The 21,188-nt window shown below is 40.2% G+C and overlaps 1 protein-coding gene across 2 annotated transcripts in view; it reads left to right on the top strand.

Annotated features, from left to right (window-relative positions):
* Positions 1-7,092: 7,092 nt before the first annotated feature.
* PXDN (peroxidasin) overlaps positions 7,093-21,188 on the top strand; it is a 90,333-nt gene continuing 76,237 nt past the window's right edge. For both annotated transcript variants that reach the window (XM_056343895.1, XM_056343894.1), the window contains exon 1: positions 7,093-7,590. In XM_056343895.1, the coding sequence (XP_056199870.1) occupies positions 7,130-7,590 (461 nt within the window). In that variant the 5' untranslated portion in view covers positions 7,093-7,129. The remainder of the gene's footprint in view (positions 7,591-21,188) is intronic.

The following is a 21,188-nucleotide window of genomic DNA, read 5'->3' as shown; positions in this document are numbered from 1 at the left end:
CCAGTCATATTTTGAAGATATCATCACTCCAGTCAGAACTGGATGGGAATAATTTTGCTTTCCACAGGCTAAACAAAAACAAAGATGACCAAACGAACCAAATGTCCATGTTGTGGATGAGTGTAGGACAGAATGATTAGTGGAGGACCATGGAGGATGTACAGCAAGGATGGTTGAGAATATAATTACTGTCTGTGCAACTGAAGAGAATTGTACATTGCATTGATTTGCATGCAAAAGGTACCAGTATTGCTACGTGATTAGTAGTGGCTGGGGTTTTTTTCTCCATTTGTTTCTTAAGCAGGCTCTGGTTTGCTTACTTTTATCTATGCCTTGCATCTGGAAAGGTTGTTTTGCTCTGGGACAGGTCATTCTAATATCCAAAGGCCAATAAAAAGAGCACATATATGGTGGACGTGAAATTTTGGTCATGATACAATAGCCTGAGTTACAAATCAAGACCCCTGATTTCACTGCTACTGTAGCTCAGGGATGGCTACCTGGAGCAAAGGACACGTTTAGTTGTCTTATTTGTCTGACAGGAATGTCTTACTGTCTAAAATTACTTAATCCTAACCAGAGATCCTGTAACAAACAACAAGGGAACATCAAAGGTGACTAAAGTAGGCAGATCAAACAGGAGTTAGGCAATCCAGGGAGCAATTAGTGGACATCAAAACTGCCCTGAGGGAGAGAACAGGACTAAGCTAGCCCACCCTTGTTGAACAGTCCTGTTGATTTTCATCAGCCAGGAAAACATGGATGAGTTGGGGGAGGTCTGTTAATAGCCCAAATCTCAGCCAGCCTAGCTGAACACACACACCCCCTCCTGCTTCTTAGTGTACTTTGGTATTTGACTCGAAAGTTTAAGGAACTGTATCTTTCTGGGTTTTTATTTTTAAACAGAAAAATCTATGTGAAAAAACCCATTTTTTTTCTTCTGAATGTTCTGTTTAAAATAATCTAATTCTGTACTTTAACAGTATCACATTAATTATGTTTTTTCAAAGATATTTGTTTAACTATTACTCTAATCAAACTATGGTAAATTGATTTTGCTCCAGCACTGTTGCATTTCACTGGAAGCTAAAGCCATGATGACCAGAGCAAACCATTCCTGTCCCAGATTGTGTCATATTGGTAAAGTTGCTAATGACTCACCTTTTAGGCTTCTGAGGCATCTTGCCCAAGCTAGTCACCTAGGCCCACATTACTGTTAACAGCAAGATGGGCATTTATGAAAGGCAAGATAGCTGATGACAGAACCACAGAGATGTTGGCTGGAGGGGTTGCCTGAAGGCCTCTTGACCCGCCTTCTGCTCAGGCAAGGACTGTTGCCAGCACTTTCTCATATCAGCCAGGACTTTGATCAAATCTTGAGAATCTCTCAGAAAGAAGATTCCCAGCATTTCTGTGTAGCCTATGCCAGTGCCACATTACCATCCTTGTAAAAAATATTTTTGCTCTATCCAGCTTAAAGTTTTCAAGTCACAATTTACAACCATTGCACCTTGTTATGTGTATCATCTGCCACTGCAAAGAGTTGTTTTGCTTTATCAGTTTTTGTAGTTTCTCTTCAAAGTGTCATATGTTGCTGTTGGATCACAGCCTTGCCCCCACTTCACCAAATGAAATAAGCCCAGATCCCTCAACCTATGCTCATAGGTCATATACTCAAGGCCCTCGGGCATCTCGGTGGTCCTCCTTCCAGTTTCTCATCATCCCCTTTGATCTGCAGAGCCCAGAATACTATGTGTCCTTCCAGGTGGGACCTCACATGCACCAGCTGAGCAGGAAAGCAGCTTCCTTTGATCTTTTGGCTATGTTTCTCCTGATGATGCTTATTCTTTTAAAATTAAGAACAGAAAACATTTACACCGCTCTGGAGAGTTCAGCAGGGTTTGTCCAACATTGCCTTTAGGACACTTTCCCAGGATTTGGTATCCCCATGGCCAGGAGCAGCAGAGGCTCCCCGGGACAGGCAGGGCAGGGCCTGGCTGCCAGAGCCTGTCCCATTCCCCCATCAGGACCAGGACAGTTGGGGGCACCGGGCAGCCCCAGCCCTGGGCATTAGACACCTCCCTGGGGACTGGGATAAGCCAAGACTCGGCCAGGATTTTGACCTGTGGGTTGGGATCAGGAGCAGGCCCACTGCAGGAACTGGGATCAGACACAGTCCTGGGATGGCTGGGCAGGGCCATGGGGATGGGGCTGAGGTGAGGCCAGGCTGGAAATGGCAGTAAGCTTAAAAGTGGGTCTCCTTGCCCTCGCAGGGGGGCCTGGCTTTCCCCACAGCAGCTCCCACTCCTCAGGAACCAGGCTCTGCTCCTCCCAGGATGGCCCCGCACCCCATCAGCCAGGCCTCTGGGCTCAGGGCGCCCAGGATCTTGACAGTACACATCTGGGAAATGGGCACGATCCTACTGCATCTGCCTGTCTTCAGAAAAGGTACTGTTTTTTATTTATGCCTATAAAACATGTGGCTGGGTGGCTCTGATCCTGGCTGAGGCTTCCAGACACAGCTGTAGTACCAATAATAGCCTGTAATCTCTTCTGGGTGACGTATTTCCTCAGTGTAGACAAGGGATTAAACTAATAACACCCGATTTCCCATTATGCTGATATTAAGGTATATTACTCTGTGGGAAACCAGGAGCTCATTGGTTTGAGCACATTTTCCTTTGGGAAAGTCTCTTCAGGGGAGGGTTTTTTTATTTTTCTTTATCATTACAGGGCAATGTTTCCACTAGGTATGTTGGCTGGCTGTTTAATAAGGGCCTATGTTTCCCTATGTTTTAAGCACCTTGCCAAAACGGGGCTCAATATTATTTTTATTAGGTCCACATTGCACAGTTAGTAAAAATAGAAAGCTTATCTGTTTTTCTAAATATCAGGTAATGGGCTAGTAACGTCCATTTCCTATAGCTACACCTAACAAACTCCCTCTTTGAAAGGGAGGACACGTTAAACACATTATCTGAAAGAACAGAAATGCCTGGAAAATATAAGTTCTACTGCCTGATTTAAGATATGCTAACCATCTTTCCTTGGACACATACACTAGCACCTGTAGCCTGACTGAAGTGAAGATTCAAAGATAGTTTGGAAAACAAGCTTTTCTGTTTTTGCCCATTTATATAGAACGTGCCCCAAGAATTTCTTATAAAGATGCCCCATCCCTGGAAGTTGTTCAAGGCCAGGCTGGATGGGGCTTTGAGCAACCTGGTCTAGTGGAAGGTGTCCCTGCCCGTGACAGGATGATTGGAACTGGATGATCTTTAAGGTCTCTTCCAACCCAAACCATTCTATGACTCTGTAAAGAAATTAACAACACATGTTCAGATGACCTGCAAAATATGAGGCAAATGAAGATACCCTAGCACGTTCCAGTGCTAGGCACACTCTTGTTTGAACTTGGAAGGATTATTTTCATAATGTAACCAGTGAAGGAATAATTTTACCTCGAAATTCATATTATATTCAGGAAAGAAGGATGGCAGCTTTTAAAGATACCAACAATATCACTTCTCCAACTGAGAGGAAGAAGGATATGTGAGTCTGGCTTCTGTGGACGCAACATCCTCAGTCTTTGCTGGGGTAGCAGGTAACATAGACTCTTGAATACCCACAGTCAGAGCAGTTATATTGCCTCTGATCTGACTATGAAGAAGCATGAGATATTTCAAGAAGTATGTATCTGAGTATAGCATAAGCTTTCCTGGATAGTTGAGAAAAGCTTATGAACAAGCATTTATGAATTTAAATAACTGTTTTAGCTGGTACCCTGAGTTTAGCACACTTGCAGACATGCCATTTAGCTACCCCATGACATTCACTTTGCATGTTTAATAGAAATAAAATGCAAGATAATATGCTTTCAAAACCAGTCTGACTTTTGCTTCTGCCTTTAAAAATTTAAAGATCAGATGTGCTTAGGCTTCAGAGTCCAGTGCTAGTGTATTTTAATAAAAAAACTTAAATACAAGTTTCTACGGTGCTTTTTCATCAGTTATTTTGATAATCTGTTTCTTTTAACTGTTACTGTTATTGTTAGCCAAAATGAGCCTAAATAATAAACCAGGTCATGATTCTGTGTCTGCCAAAGTCAGTGCAAAGCATTTCCATTGTCAGGTATCTGAAGACATATTGAAATGTCTTAAATGCCTGAATTTATATCTAGAGATAGAATGTTAACATGGAAGTATAAACTAAACTGAAGAGGATTTGAGCTTATGTTTCTTTTGTCTGAATTTTTAGCAAAAAAAAGATAAATGTATTAACTATTTAACCTTTTAAAAAGTGTGGGTTTTTTTTTTTTTTTTTTAGTACTTCAGCAAAGCAAAAGCTGTAAAACTAAATTACTGGTATGGAATAAAACCAGCAAGTGGCAGTATTTGACAAAAATCTGAGAGGTAAGTAGGACACTTAAAAGCAAATGGAGATTTACACTATACATAACTATAAAGCACTTCTCCTAGCATTCAGAAAGCAAGTTATCTAATTTCCAGCATAAATATCGTATTTTTTTGTTAGGTCCACTCCTCAACTAGACAAACTGGAAACAGAACACAATTTTTCCATGAATATTTATATGCAGGGTCAACAGTAATGACTACACTTTTTATAAAATTTCTTCTATGAAAACTGGCTAAGAATAGAAAGATGTATCAAAACCATTTGGAAGTCTTATTTTTCAGAAACCTTCCCTGTCACCTATTTAGAATAGCATGCAATGAATATTAAAATCATAGAGTCATATAATCATATAGGTTGGAAAAGACCTTTAAGATCATTGAGTCCAACCATAAACCTAACACCTCATACTCTACCAGACTCCACAGGGCATGAAAAAAGTCTAACTGAAATGATTTATGAGGCATTAATAATGTATTAACCAAGAGCCTGGAGGTTACATGTAACAAGGTAAATGGCAAGAATGCTATATAGCATATTAAGGCTAAATTGCCTAATTAGAGTGAAAATGTCTAAGCACTTTTGATGTCACTGTCAGAGTTACATATGTATAACACAGATACTTTTAATTGTATAGTACAATAGTCTAGCAAGTCTCCAAATAATAAAAACCTTTCAGAACAATTATAATTTCCTATAGAAAACATAATCAATTTTGACTATGTACTTTATTTTTTAAAATAATCATCATAAAGCACCAAAATATGACAAAATAAATCGTAATTATATTTTCCTAAATGCTATGATATCCCAGTTTAGTGATATTTCTGTATTATCATTTATAATTATCTAGCCTCAGATGTTCTGCTGCTTTTAATATGGGTGCTGCAGGATGACAGATTAACAACCGCCAAGATGCTCTAATGTCAGTGGCATTCCTGGAACAAAAACTTGTGCCAACACTTGCACTTTGTAGGTCAAAAGTGCCTGAGGTTTTTGTGGACCAGGAAAGAAATTTAATTTTTAGATTAAGACATGCATATATCCCAACACTGGTTACAAATGCAGAGGGGGTAATACACATAGCAGCTGTCTGCTGAATTGACACTGAGGTGATGAACATTTTAACCTGCTGCTTCTGTAAACTTTCTTCTACTTCAGATTGGTATCGTCAATGGTAAAACAGCTGATGTGCATGTATACGAATTTCTGATACATTTACTGTTGAAATAGCACTCGAAGCTTTGCAAAAGTATTTAGAAATTTACTCAGTTTAGAAGTGTATCTAAATAGTAAGTCTTGTGGGAGTCTCTACCTACCCTAGAAACTCAGTAATCATACTAACGATGGCACATCAGTAAGCCTGCCCTATCTCCAGACAAAGGTTGAGCCTGCAGGCTCCCAGTTAGCCAGCTTCCAGCTCAATGGGAAGTTGAAGGATGTTTTGAAGGATGTTTCAAAGGATTCAGGATTCCTTAGAACAAGAAAAACACTTCCACCCTTCCATTAGCTAACTCTTTTTAAGATATAAGCTAAGCACTCATCTTGCTTTAGAGAAGCAAGAGATAGTGACTCAGGAAAAACAGTCAAATTGTACTTCTGCAGGAAAAAAAAGTTACAGGTAATGATCCATCTCTGCATATTTTGATTGTGGTCCTATCAGTGATTTCCAGCACTTGTAGCACAGTTCCAGGCTCTGATTTCCTACCTGAGGTGTTGGACTTGTGCTAAAAAAAAGTAAAAATTAAAAAGTCTTTCCCTGACTTCTGCTAAAACCAAGATTTCACAGTGACATTCGGAATAAGAGTTACTATAGTTAAGTTTTAGGCAAGAATGGTCTTTATGTTGTTCCTTGAAGAAAAAGGCATACAGCCAACCCTGCAGAAGTGCCAAGGTTTATTTCTGGGGCAGAACTGGGGGTGCCGACACTCATCATTTGTAAGAGAATATGTTGTTGTTACACTTAACAGGTGAGTTGTGATCACTGTTGTCATCACAGAAATGACACTCCAGTGTTTTCACCTGGAATAGTCAAGGCACGTAGAGGGCTGGAGAAAAGGTAATTACCTGCTTTGGACTTGACATCACATAAGAACAGCACCATATTTGGGACAACATGAGACATCTCAACACGTCTGGTTCTCAGACAAAAGTTGTTCTGAGAAAGCATTGAGATCATGGGAGCTAAGACTGCAACCGTTGTTCTTGTGAGTACAGTTGCATTCTGGTGGTCCTCTTACACCTCCTTACCAGTACGCACCTACCCAAACTCATCAGCTGAAGGTAATGCAGGGCAAATCCCACAGATGTTCCTGGGTCAAAGTTGCAGCACTGCGAGGGGGCAGTCCAAGGGTTGTGAATGTGAGTCTTTCAGAGCAGGGCAGAAACGGGAGGTGGTTTACTGAACTTGCTTCTTCCCGTAAGGGTTTCTCCTTCCCTTGTCTTCCCCCCCCCCCCCCCCCCCATCTCTTCTCTGTGCTTTCTGTTCTCCCTTCCGCTCCTTCCCCTTCCTTCCCCCCCCCCCCCCCCCCCCCCCCCCCTTTCTTTTCCCTTCTCCACTGCTCTCGCTTCCCTTCGTTTTGCCTGCATCCTCTCCTCTCCGGAGGTGTACGCAGCCGTCCGCCTCAGGGGGTGCTTTCAGTCCCCCGTTCAAGGGATGGAGGCGAGAGTTGTGGGGGGGAGCGGCGGCCCAGGGGCGGTGGGACCCCTGGCCCCGATGCGCGGCGCTGCCCCGCGGTACGTGCGCAGGGCGGCGCGGAGCCCCCGCTGCGGGGCGGCCCCCAGCCCGCCGCCGGCCGGGGCGGTCCCACCGCCGTCCCCTCCTCCAGCCTGCGCGGGGGGACGGGAGCGCCCCGCCGCCGAGCAGAGCGACAGCCGCGGCCGGGGAGCGGAGCGGGCGCGACGCGGAACTCCCGGAGCCCCTCTCCTCCTGCTCCTCCTCCTCCTCCTGCCCGCGCCCCGCAGCATGGCCCGGCGCGGAGCGGCGGCTGCCCCCGGCCTCTGCCTCCTGCTCCTGCTGCTGCTCCGCAGCGGGGGGCTCGCCGCCGCGCAGCCGCCGCCGCAGCAGCGCGGGAGCGTGTGGTGCCCCAGCCGCTGCCTGTGCTTCCGCAGCACGGTGCGCTGCATGCATCTGATGCTGGAGAGCGTCCCCGCCGTGTCCCCCCAGACCACCATCCTGTGAGTAGCCGGGCGGGGGCTGCCGCGCCGGCGGCGGCTCGGCGGGGCGGAGGGAGGGCAGAGGAGGAGGAGGGTACCTGGGTGGGAGGCACTTTGGGTGGCGGTGGAGGCTCAGCCCTTTGTCTGCGGCCGGGGGACGGGGGCTGGACCCGCGGCGGTGGCTCTGCTCGAGCGGCCCCGGGCGCCCCCCACTCCGCTGCTCGCGGGGCTCCTCCGGGAGGCGGCGTGGCCTGGGGCTGCCCGCAGCTCGGCGGGCCGGGGCTGGGCTCGGCAGCCCCCGGTCCCGCTGCCCCGCTCGGCCCGGCGGGTGGCGGCGCCCCGGCGCGCCCTGGCCCGGCTTCTCCAGCGCGGGGGGCGGGCGGGGTCTGGCCGGTGGCCCCGGTTTTGCGGTTGGAGGTGGATTTTCTGGTTAACCTACGGGCATTGTGTCTACGGCTTAATCGTCCCTCGAAGGGTTTTGCCGCTTCCTTAGTATCCTGCTTAAAAGCATACTCAGTTGGCGGGAGGAGCGGCGGAGGTGTATGTAGCACTTTCTGTTCAGTTCTGAGACACGGTGGGGGATGTACGAGCAAAGCGGGACCCAAACCCTGGGTTTACTGAAAATTGACCGGGTTCAAGTTCCTGCAGAGACTTGTGAGCGCTATTTCATGTCTTGGTTTTTAATTCAGGCACCCCTGTGCCAGCTGAAACGCCCTGCTGTTCCTCTATAGTGTCTTGCCACTGTTCTGAGTGGGATTGTATCGGTAATAAAACCTAGTATTGGCAGCGATAGACGTTTATTTAATTCGCATTAATTTTGCTGAAACGGTTACCTTTCCAGCCGTATTTACCTGTCATAAATGCAAAAGTTGGGAAAGAACATCACACGCCGTGTTGCTCCGAGGCTTACCGTGAGGCACGGCTGTGTGCTGCTGACCCGCTTGTCCGTCCTGGGGCGGGGGCAGCCCTTGGCACCCGCCCTGCCCTCCCCTTGCAGCACGCAGCCCTGGAAGCTGAGCAGAGCCGGGCCCTGGGAATTTTCTGCGGGGCCTCCTGTAATAAATTGACTTGTGACTCTGTCAGATATTTTCAAAAGGGATCTATAAAGCCTTGGCGTGTTTCAGCTTCCAAGTATTATTTAACGTGAAGAGTACAGTCATTTAGCGTTAACTGAGTCCCTCCTTGGCAAGAAGCGCAGCCTTTTGGCAGAGTGGGGCTAGCCCTGCAGTACTTGTAAACCTTTTAGGGAACAGCGCAGGAAGTGGGTGGTTAATGTTTCTTACATTTGAAACAAAGTACATTTACAGAACACCTTTTGCCTTGAGATTACAGGAAACTCTGTAAAGCCAGTTTTGTGAATCACCTTAAATGTGAAAACCAAAACAAAACAAAGCAAAAAACATCTTTAGAGTATGGAATCAAGCCTTAATGGCTTGGTTTCATGTTAAAGGTAGAAGGGCCTGCAACAGCAGAAAGTATTAGATTAAACCTAGCCAGGGTGGAGCTCCCCTTACAGTGGGTATTTATAATCTTGCAGTGAGTCAGAGGGGAATGTATGAACAATGCAAGCATTATATTTGTCTAACCCCACTAATACATCAAATTGTCTAGTATCCCAAATCTGAATTATCATTCTGGTATAATGCAAGCCTGAATGCAGCAGAGGTAATGCAAAAGAAGTTAAAAGCATTTTTTCAGCTTGATAAAGAACAGTAATTCTTAAAATAAGCCTGTGGATGACCAGCATTCTTTAAATCGTAATGGTGGCCTTACTTGTCATCTGGTAATGTGTATTCTCCTTTTCCACCAACCAGCTAGGGGACTATTATAACATATATAAGTAACACTATGCCTGTAAATGCACAATTATTCCTCCTGCTACAGTTCTGCTGAATGTCTGTGAATGGGGAGGAGATGGGCTGAAAGGAATTATGAATCTCTGGGACAAAGAACAATGGTACAATTTATTTAGTAATTGGTAGTTTGAAGGTACCAATTATAAATTAATAGCTTACCTATTGTATATGAATTGCCTACCTTTAGCTATAGGATATACTTTCAGAATAATTATTACATGTCTGAGGTACTCATTGAATTACTAGTTTTTTACTTTCCTGTGATGTAGAACTGCAGTCCTACACAGCAGTGTTATGCTTCATGCAGGTAGCCCATCACCCACAGAAAAATTTCTATGCTCCAGGATAGTTTCTTTTTTTAAGCATGAAAAAAAGCAGTTTTTTCATCTTTGGTTAAACTCTGACAGTTTGTCTTTAATATGGAGCCTGCATTTTAAAAGTATTTTCTTCGGTGTGGTGTTGATAACTAGATATTTAGAAATAATGAGTTAATTTCAAGTGAATGCCTTTACCTTTAAAACATGGGTTTACAAAATCCTGCAAAATGTGTTGCTGATGGGTTAAGCCCATTTTTGTTGGCATTGGTAAATTCCACATTCTTTCATTTCTTCCAAATGAAAGACATTCCAAATGTCTTTCATTTCTTCCTTAGAACAGAGATTGACTGTGTAAAGTAATTTTGTAAAAAAAAAAATAATAATTAAAAAAATTATAAAAAATAACCATAAGTTTTCTCATTTGTAAGCGCATAGTTATGTTGTATTTTGCTGAGCACTGGTTCTGAAAATTGTCCCATTTTGGAAGCTGAGTTGACTTTGCTCTACTTCACATATAATTTGTTACATGGATTAAAACAGCATGGGGCCCAGACCAACAGTGCAGCCAAATGCTTTCCCCCACATATCAAAAATGTCTACTTCTAATCTCAGGCTTTCTTTTTGAAAACTGTTCATAACATTGCTAGTTGCAGACCTTGCCAGTGCCTATGGCAAGGCTGTACATTTTCTCACTCTCTCCTGCTTCTCCCACTTTCTGGCACTTCCCCCTTCCCTGCTGCCGGCTGGGATCCACAGCTTAGATTTCTTCTGCAGGGTGCATTCTGCCAGCTTTGAAAGTGCTGGTGGAGCCTTGCATGAGCACGTGTGTTTCACCCAAGATGAGATTATTGCCCAGGCTCTTTGTGTAGGACTAGGGCCAGCATCACAGTTCTGTGCTGACTTCCCTTAAGAATGGTGATCCGCTTCCAAAGTGGTTTGCAAAACCACTTCATGCCTTAAGTATGGTTGTGGAAGTTTCCTGTGATCTCTGACTAAATATAGAGTGCTCCTGTATTCATGGAAATTGCTGGAACATATTTACATTAAACCATTTAAACAGTTGAGGAATGTAAAATTCTGGATGTAGTACTGCTGCTGTCCTCTGTTCCCTGAATTGTATCCCATTTTACATTTATTTGGGGGATGTCTGTGTTTTACAGCCATTTCTGCTTCATGGTGTTTGTAATTCTGACAGGGGTCCTTTGAGTATCAATGCAATATGTTAATTTCTGTATCTTGCCTAAACATGGCCAAAATCCAGACCTGTCTACAGGACTAGTTACACATATTCAGACCAATACTAAAATTTTTTCAGTTTTTCTTGGCAGCACCTGGATGTTCTCTGATTTTTATTTTTGCTAGCTGTACAAGCGTAATTGCAGTCACTGCAGTTGGGTCTCACAGACTGAGTAAGAATAGAAACTTGTGTTATAAGCAGAAGAGGTAAAAATTGACAAAAAAATAACTGTCACAAAAGAAAGTGGACTTGATTTGCCCTAAGAATGGCATGCAAATTATTGAGGAGAAAAATTTACTTTGAAAGCAAATATTTTACAAATTACTCATATGAGTAGTTATTACTTTGGCTCTCCTGCATGTCTGTTATGAATAAACCACCTTTTCAATACACTGGTATAAGTGATCAGACCTTAATAGGACTTTATAAATTGCAATCATTCCAGGTGAGCAGCTTTTGAAGTAGTCATTGAAATTAAATTGAAGGCAACAGTCTTGGTGTTACTGCTTTTGTTTACATGATTCCAACATATCCTAAGAATTGGACAGTTTACAGTGCATACCTTTTTACTTATTTATCTATTTTAACTTCTGGTTTGTAGTTACATGTCAAGAATCAACCCAAGGGGAAAGCATTGGTTGTTTAATCCTATGGTGAGTTTCTAGACAGCTGTATAAGAAGTACTTAGATTTTTTTCATAGCTCTGTGAGAATTTTTGTGGAATCTAATGTACACTTATAATGCCAGTGGAAAACATTACTGTTGCTTTTCAAAAGCATCTATCTTCATACAGTTGTGGCTTTTTAAAAAAAAACAAACAACAAACAAACCAAAAAAACTCACCAAAACTGAATCACACATCTGTTTGGAGTATACATAATTACCAAAGAGGTAGGGGTAATGGAAACATAATGACATTTTGCATTTCAGTGTTGATTTGCAGTAACATTATGCCTCTTTTCCCTAAATGCCTCTATTAAGAAATGTGTGATATGTATGAATACTGTCAGTGCAGGATTCTCAGGGCGTGTCTGGGCTGTCATAGCAGAAGGATACATTCTATTTGCAGAACTGCTGTTTGCAAATGATACACTATCAGTTTCCAAACTGACATCCCGTTCTCATCTGAAAAATGCATCATCCTTGCTTCCAATCAGATCTTTGAAATCCTTTCAGAAAAATTCCTGTAGTTTAAGTAATTGAGACAGCAAATAAATACAGCTCAACACTGTGAAATGCAAAGGACTGTAATCTCAAATCTGGGCTGTGAGTAAACTCAATCACTGCTGAGCATAATTGACATATAGGAGGTAGATGAGAGATGTGACGCTGATATAAGACTCAGAGATTTGTATATATTTAGGTTCAAAAAAGAACAGATCCTGAATGTTTACTTGAAGTATTTGAGAGTAACTAAATACTGACACAGATCTTGACAGCCTGGTGGCTGGGCAGCAGGCTGCATTAGATGCCAATGATGGTTTGCTTGAATTACACAAAATATGGGGAAAGCATTAGATTATTTAAATAAAAATCATCTTAGGTCTTCCTTCATGGAAATTTTATGACCAAGTGCCAAGTTCAACTTGAGATTAAAACACCTACGCTTAGGTCTCTGTACAGAGAGGAGAACACAGCCATGTTTGGTGACTGAGCTTCCCTTCTAGTGAGTAGTGACTTAGCCAATACAGTCCATGGTGCCTGGAGCACGATGCGGCTCATCCAAAAGGAAACGCCTTCATTTGCTAATCATAGTATCTAGCGCCATTTGAATTCCCTTCAGAAAATAGTTTTTAGCCTCATGCTGCCTCACCAAACAGGTCTCGTTGGGCCTGTGTTGTACCTGCTTAGTCCCAACCATTGTCTTGGATAGCCTAGAAGATCGAAACCAACAGGCAGCTCTGTTCGGACAGCTGAATGAAACTTACTGCTGGGCAGTTTGTTCATTTATTCATGTCTTCTCCAGCATGAGTGTGTTGACTAGTCTTCTGCAGTTCAGTTTTCTGAGTGTGTTAAGGAGACATTTGCAGAGTTTGCACAATGTGCTTGTCATTAGCAGGGGCGGAAGGGCACATTGATTGGTGTTTACTTGGAGGCATTAGGGAAAGCTGTTGAGGGATGCAGCAGAAGGCCCAACCGAGTCTTCGTTTCAAGAACGTATCTGCAAGACACTAGATCCACTAGTGGAAATGTATTTTTGTTACCTCAGCAGCAAGTCAACCCTCATCAAATTCTTTGTTGAAGCAAAATCATACCCATTGTTTCCTGCAAGTGTCTTACTGTATATTTAACACACTGTCTTCAGAGGAATATGTTGTCTTATGTTACAGTTAAAAAATATAATTTCTGGGTTTCATCTTTTTTTTTACTAACATGTATTTTTGAGCGCTAAATGCTTATCATTTGAGTGTGAAAATGCTAGATTGGTATTTATTTACAGAATGATATCTGTAATGGGTAAAACCAAAGATTCATTGGACCTAAAATCTGTTCTTTGAGAGTGACTGAAAGTACAGTTAACAAACAATTAGACACCATAGAGCAGTATATAATGGTTCATCCCTATAATATAATTTGTAATAATTGAAATTGCAGCTTAGGGATTTTCTGAGCTAAACATTATTTCCATGTTGTAAGTAAATCTTGATGGCTTTCTCCTCCACAAATTGTTTAACCTCTTTTTTTTCAACTAATTTAGCTGTTACTTTAAACTCATAACTTTTGCTGACCAGGAGCACTACACAAACTACGTGGTGTAAATTGCTCCTTCCCCACTCTGTTGGGTTTTGAGGTGATGGAATTCTAACTTTCCCCAGTGTTTGCAGGGACAGATCTGGTATGTGGGCTAACTGGGAATTTATAAAGCAACATTAGAATGGTCTATTTTTATTTTTTGTTCCTTTCCTAATAATTCCCAACATATTTTCTTCTCTTGAACTGTTGTTTTCATGCAGTTGTCAAGGGTGGCTTAAGATCACGTCCATAAGTAGTAGTTATCAGTTCTAGGCCCACCACTTTATTTGTAAAGTTTGGTTTTCTCCATATGCATAATTTTGTATTCACATGCATTAGGTCTGCATTTTGATAGCTATTCATGGTCTGTTGATAGTTCCTTCTGTTGTTCTTCCTAGTCGGACTTCTTAAAAATAGATGAATGTCATAAGCAAAACTTTGTTCCCTGTGTTGTTCATCCCGTTTCCACTAATGAATAAAATGAACAATGCAGAACACAGTACAGCTCTCTGAAACTGTACTGGTGACCTTCCCTTGCTGTAAAAGTTCACCATTTACTACCAACATCTCTTTATGTGCTCATCAGGACTGTGTAGGATGTCTAGCTGTTTCAAAAGATTGTCTTCTAATTGCCAAAGCTTTGGGAGTTTGGACTGTGGTCAGCACAAGATTTTTGCATTTGTTCTACTGAAACTTTTTAGAAAGCCATGAAGATTATGTAGATCAGTGGATTGCTTGGTATTGTTGTCCAGCTCCTTAGTTGAAAATCAGTTTTAAACATTTTTCTTTCTTCCTTCCTGATTCTGCTAACAGCTTCAGTGCCTCTTGTGTTTCTCAGTTTTCCCAAACACCACCAAAATAAGAAGTGATGACTTATATCAACTGTTATGATTACTTTGGGGAATTTAGGGGCATGAGGAACATTGAATAAGAAATTTTTGAGTTGCAGAGACAAACATAGGATTACTCACTGGAAAGAGTAAAAAATGGATGCTTGGACATGAGTAAATACACTCTTCCTCTCCTCATTCACAAAGAAGGCTGAAGGAAGAATAACAGGGAGATGCCTATCCCTTGCATCATCAGGATGGTCTGGATCTGAGACACAAGGAGTGGAGTAAATGTCTCATCTAACATTGTGGTAAACACATGACTAAGAGAAAAATATGACTAATAAATATTCCAACCTCCTTTTTTCTGAGTATTTCTTACTGACTTGGTCATTTAGATATTAAATATGTTAGGCTGCCCATCTGTGCTTATGGATTGGCTTGTTAGGAAACTAAGATTAAATTAAAAAGTTGAAAGTCTAGCAGAAAAGAAAAATAGAAAGTATGGCCAGTAAAGAAGAGGGCAGAGCTCAGGCTAATGATCGGTGGCGGCTATGGAAAGAAAACAACATAATACAATAGAAGAAATTGCTATTGTGACAGAAAATAGCAGACAACTATTCAGAAAATAAAAGAAGAGGATAAATAGTATGTGATGTGTAAAATTGCATAATATTTTATTTTTTGTATTAAAAATGTCCTTTTACAAGAATATTTTACTATGCATAATGGGTAAAATGAAAATGTTTTCAGGCTCCAATTCTGTTTTGAACAATTGAAAAACTAACTTTTCACCCATCTTGCTTCATCTCCCAAAATGGTATTTTTTTCATTTATTTCTTTTTTTGATTCAGATTTCTGAGACTTTCAAAGCTTATTGTAGTTTGTTCACGGTATTTTTCCTCACTTCTTATATTATTTTATGATCAAATATTTTGTGTGCTCTAGATCTCACTTCACAAATATGAATTTATGCTTAGCTTTGATTATATGAGTGATCCCCAGGCTTCTGATTCTTTATGGGCTTGAACATTTACTGAATCCGTTTCCAGCCCAAAGTGTTTACAGCCTTATAGGCTAAGACTTCACTTACAAAAAAAAGGTCCTTTTATAAAGGTGATATTTAAAATCTGTATCACACAAGCTAAATATTTACAGTTGCTTGTCTTTCTGTAGAAGTTTATGTATAAAAATAAGTTAATATTTTAAATACTTGTGTGTATGTCTGTGTTTATATACATACATATACACATGCTATACATATTGTGTGTGTGTGTATATATATACAGTAAAATGGAAACAACTGAGCCAAATTGTCTTTATCGTATGTTCCATTTGGATTTGATGAAAAAACAAAACAAAAATAGCTTTACAGGCTTTATTATTGCATACATGGGCAGAGTTTCAAGACAATCCAAAGAGATGGTGCAATGAGAGCTGGCTGAACTGGAATGGAATGACTCGAATATTTCTTTTTCCTTCCTTTGCTTACCAGGCTGCCAAATTTGATTTCTTTTTGGTATGGAATTATTACTGTTGCTAATGAAAGTCAAGTGAGGTCTTTTAAAAAAAAAAAATGGATAAATGTTTAATTTATTGCAAATAGTAAAGATTCTCAAATTTCTTGAGAAAGACATGAGGGAGAGACTGATGTGGGCTCTCAGCTTCATGTCTTTTTGTTTAATCTGTATTTACAAAGATTAGCAAAGATTAGGATATTGAAGAGTTTGTGCGGTGTCTGGCATGGCTTCTTGAACCTGGTGAAAGTATGTAGAATAAAAAATGCGAATTTGGTGCAACACAATGTTGTCTCTTCTTTTTGTTTTTCGTTGTTTTTTTTTCCCCCGAGCTGATTTTGAAGTTTTACTAACAAAACAATGAGCATATGTATTTAACTGCAAAATTAGTTTTAATGACTGCGACATTGCTCCCTTTTTTTTGGTGATCTGTTGTTGTTCGGACTTTCAAACCTTTTATTCTCTTTCCAATTGCCACTCCCCGGATCTTTCAGAAACATTTTCTTTCAGCATTCTTTCCTCTTAAATCACTTATTACAACAGTCTGCTCGTTGCCTGGCTGGTCTAAAAAAGGAAAAGAATATTATTTTGTACACAGTTACCTTAACTAATGACTGGTTTTAGTAATCAGGATGATGACTGCTAAGTGATAAGTTATTTGCATTGTGTTAGCCAGACTAACGGATTTAATTGCCTTTTATTAGCCATATGGCTGCTGGTTTCCTTCATAGGAGGAAAAAGTATAGAATAAGCAAGTCCATGCTTCCTTTGACTTATCTCCAGGCATTGTGAGCATCATAGCTGAGGCAGCATGAAATTAAGTGCAGACTTCTCAAAACAATTAAATTCAGAGTCTTATAGCATCAGTTCAAGGTCCACTGTGCCACCACAGAAGGCAAATATTTTGTTTTTACATTGTTTTGGTTGGCCACTTCTATATAAAATCTCACTTTGGTATCTCATGGTGGCTTCTATTTAATGACTGATTATCATGATAAGCAGATAAATTTTATGATAATCAGAATGAAATCTGTCATCAATATTCAAATCTTTAAAGTTTGTCTGAATCAAAGTCTCACAATGCTTTAATGGTGAATGAGGAAACATTTTTTTGTGTCCAGTTTTTCAAAAGTATTTTGGAAAATATGTGGGGCAGTGTTTGGCCTTGTGCACAGATAACTCTAGTGAGCAATTCAGAACTCAAAATAAATACAAATAAATGCTGCATTACGTTGTCTGCTAAGATAATGCAAAAAGCTAGACCAGCAGTGTGATGGTGTGGTGTATGTATATTAAAAATACACAGCGATTGATTTCCTGCTGGGATGCTGCCTATCAAATCAGGATGCCTTTTAAGGGATATTTTGCCACTCTTGGGGTTAATAACTGATTTAGGTTCAAGAAAAAAGTTTTGATGGCATTTTGATAAACTCTGAGAAATTTGAGCGGTGGGAGTATTTTTTTAAAGACAAACTGAATCATAAAGTTCAGATATTTCAGTTAGGTAACATTCTCAATCTCCAATAAAAAAGGTCCAGGCATTTGGTTTAAAGTGCCAGAAAAAGGACAGGCTTCCATCGGGTGAGAACAACTGCAAAGCTGCAACTGCCAGTGAGAACAATTTGTTTATGTGAGTAGGTGGTTTGCTCTGGCCAGATTCAAGTCACGAACTTTCTGATTTAATTTTACTGGCCTGGGCAAAGTTTAAGTAAGTGTAGCTGATTCTACCTACTACACGGGTACTATTAAAGTAAATCAATTAAAGTGTTTGCTAGTCAGAATTTTATGTACAGATAAAGCGTATTTTCTGTGTGGATTGAAGCTGTTAGGATTGTAAATAATTACTACCAGACAATTATCAAAAGTCTATAATTAACTTTCTTAGTATAGAAAACATCTACACTCTATGTAAAGCAATTTGTAAAACTCAGGATATTCCTTTTCCTGAGTGCTCTGTTAATAAGCTAAATCACTTGAAACTTCTAAAATTTTGATACATGCAAAACATCTTTCTTGATTCAATAAATGACAGTTTTGAAGTCTGAGCCAGAAAATCCTCTAATCCTCCAATTATGAGTGTTTTCTGAGATGTTTTATAAAAACTGTATCAAATTCATTTTCTTTCTGTACTAGATGTTTTCTTTTTGACGTCTGCTTTTTTTCCTTAAACATTTTGGATACATCTTGCAAGTGACGAATTGCATGAAAGAAGTGGAAATAGAAAAATTTTGTCTAAAATGTAAAAATAGTCTGAGACAGTATTCATTGGATGTTTCCAGTTGAAAAGGTTGGAAAAGTAATTAAGTGACAGAAAGCAAGGTTTATAATAAAAAACCCCAACATTAACCAGCATTCAGTGCCAATCTTTATACTGGTCATATCTGTATAAAAGATCTATCCATTAATAGATGTAAGACAGAACTATCCTTTGAAGAAATTTGTGGGTATGCCAAATACTTTAGATAGTACAGGGGAAGTTTTCAATTTTTAATGAACTTGCAATGCAAACAACACCTAGAGAACAGATAGAGTAGGCAAATTACTTGCATACAGCCCACACACTCAAGTACTCTGGTATATTATGTAGGTCAGTTTTGTAACTCCATGCGATGTGTTTATAATCCCGTATTCATCAAAGAAATGTATAAGAGCTAATTGTGGTTTGGCACTAATAATTCAGCAATATCAAATTGAATTCAAATTAGTTTTGTCTTTTCAATACTGGTAAAATCTTGAATTCCCACAGTATATACAAACCCAGTAATTTCTGTGCAACCCAGATTCTTCAGGTAACAGTTTTCTATTACCCTTCATTCACTTTTTTTCTGTGGGTATCCATGAGGAATTGTTTTTTAATAGCATTAGAACAGAGCAAGTACCTGTTTTGCCTGTCAGATACTGTTTATGGCAGAACTTGTATCCTGGTTGGGGTTTGATTGTTGTTAGGGTTTTTTTATTGTTATATTTCCATAACTACCTTCCCAAACTCTTCTCCTGAAAATCAGAAGAAATATATATATCATCACTAGTCTATAATACAAAAGATATCTTAGTCTGTTATCTGAAGGAGAATTTGTAGGATTCTTAAATATTAAAATATTTTCTTATTTAGTTATTGGATTTTGTAGGTTGACTTTGCTTTGAAAATATCATTATTCCTCTGAAGGGATATTTAATTTTCCAGGAGTTAATCTTCTGGACAGTATACATAAAAAACCTGCTTTAAAAAGAAGCTGATGATTGGGGTAGAATTAATTTATTTTTTAACTTTGAACTTTGGAGATAATTGGTCATGATGGCAGATCCCATAAAATAAATTATTTGTAAGATCTGGACCCACATACTAGAGATTTCAAGTAGCAGCAGGATTTGAAAAACTTCTTGAATACCTTTGTGGATTTAAAATTTGATGGTTTGGTGGTTGTTTTTTTGTTGTTGTTGTTTTTTGTTTGTTTGTTTGTTTTTCATCTTGGTTGGTGTCTCTTTGATTCCTAAAATCTGTTGCTTTTCACTGCATTGTGACAAAGCTTCAGTGGGTGGGAAATAAGGCTGAGCTTAATGGACATTTTATCTTCAGCAGTGTGGTTTAGACATGGGAAGGATTTGGCCCTCCAGAGACCAGATCAAGTGTATAATCTCTCAGGAGAGATTTCAGCCATGACACTACTGTACTAGCACAACTTCTGATGCTTGAGGAAACTTTACCAGTAGAAATTTATGTGCTTAAGAGGTTGAGTGCTGTGTGGCTTGCACTCTTCAGCCTCTTAAATTCTACTGAAGGTGCCTTAAGTATTTGTGGAAAACCCAGCCCTAAGTTGGCATTTGTATGCCTCTGGACCAGAGGGTTTATTTGTGCTTCTGACCAGTCTTACAGCATCAATAATTTAGCTGTGGGTCCAGAGGATTCTTTCTCAGGTGAAGTTAAAATTTGGTGTATAATATTTGTGGAAGGGATTTTTTCACTGGCTTTTAAGCCACATGTATGACAGTGTTCTTAGTCAAGCACAGTATTAGTAGTTTATACATTTCCTAGACATGTAAATATGTATTTTTGGGTAGTAGAAACATTGGAAGAATCTGTTGTTCAAAGCTGTAAAAATTAGTAGCTATATCTTCTTATTAAAACCAAGATTGTTTTTAAATTTTTGGCTGTACATAGTACTCAAACTTATTTTTTTGTGATGACTATGCTGTCTATTAAGAGGAAATAGTAAATCTAATGTATTTAAGTAGCTGCTCTATTTAGTATATTAATGCTAGTCTGTACCTATTTGTTTTGTTTCAATTTTCTGTTTTAATTTACATAACAGCAATTGTACCCCTTTGCAGTTAAAAAAAAAATAATAAAAAAATAAAACAACCCAGAAACACCCTGTGGGTGGTACTTGGGTTTCTTTTGGCTGCTGGGTGCCAACAGTAGTTGCTCATTCCTGCCCTTGGTCTTCTCAGTCAATTCTGAGAGTTAGCTGAAAAATAAGGGGAAAACATTTGTTTTCACTCTGAATCATTTCCCTGATTTTGTGGGCTGCAATGTCTGTGGCCACTCATGTTAGCCCCCAGGGAAAGGGTGGCCTGGTGGGGGCAGGAGGGGAGGCATTGCTTCCTGAGGGAAGCTGTTAACTGCCCATGGGGCCTCACCGAAATAGGCTTGCCCTCAGGGAAAACCGTAAAAATAGCCTAGAGTTTGAGATGGGATTTGAAGGGGCAGGTTTGGCATGCACAGAGTCTTCCTGCTGAGATCTTATTGCAGAAAAGGTCCCGTTCCATTTTCCCTCCTTGCCTTGGAAGCAAGAGCTGCTGCCCACCAGCTCTGCACCCTTCCGGGCCTGCCACTGCCACCTGGCAGCCAAAGCATGTGCCTTTGGAAACGTTTACAATTTTAACTTTCACAAATTAATTTTTAATAGATCTCCCATCTATTGAGTTGTCATGCTACTTCATTTATTATATGGATATTTTAAACCATCTGATTTTCGTAAAAGGCAGGTTTTTATTTAACCTTTCAGAGATGTTTCTAGTATTTTCATTCTACTTTGGCAATACTAATAAAATGTTTTAACTTTTCCCCTTCTTTTGCATACATGGGTGGTTGAAAGCGTTTTTCTTTCCATTTGAACGCTAGGAAGGAC

This window comes from Falco biarmicus, chromosome 6 (assembly GCF_023638135.1).
Source record: "Falco biarmicus isolate bFalBia1 chromosome 6, bFalBia1.pri, whole genome shotgun sequence".
NCBI lineage: Eukaryota > Metazoa > Chordata > Aves > Falconiformes > Falconidae > Falco > Falco biarmicus.
The sequence above is the reverse complement of the archived record's forward strand: the minus strand, read 5'-3'. Positions and strand labels throughout refer to the sequence as shown.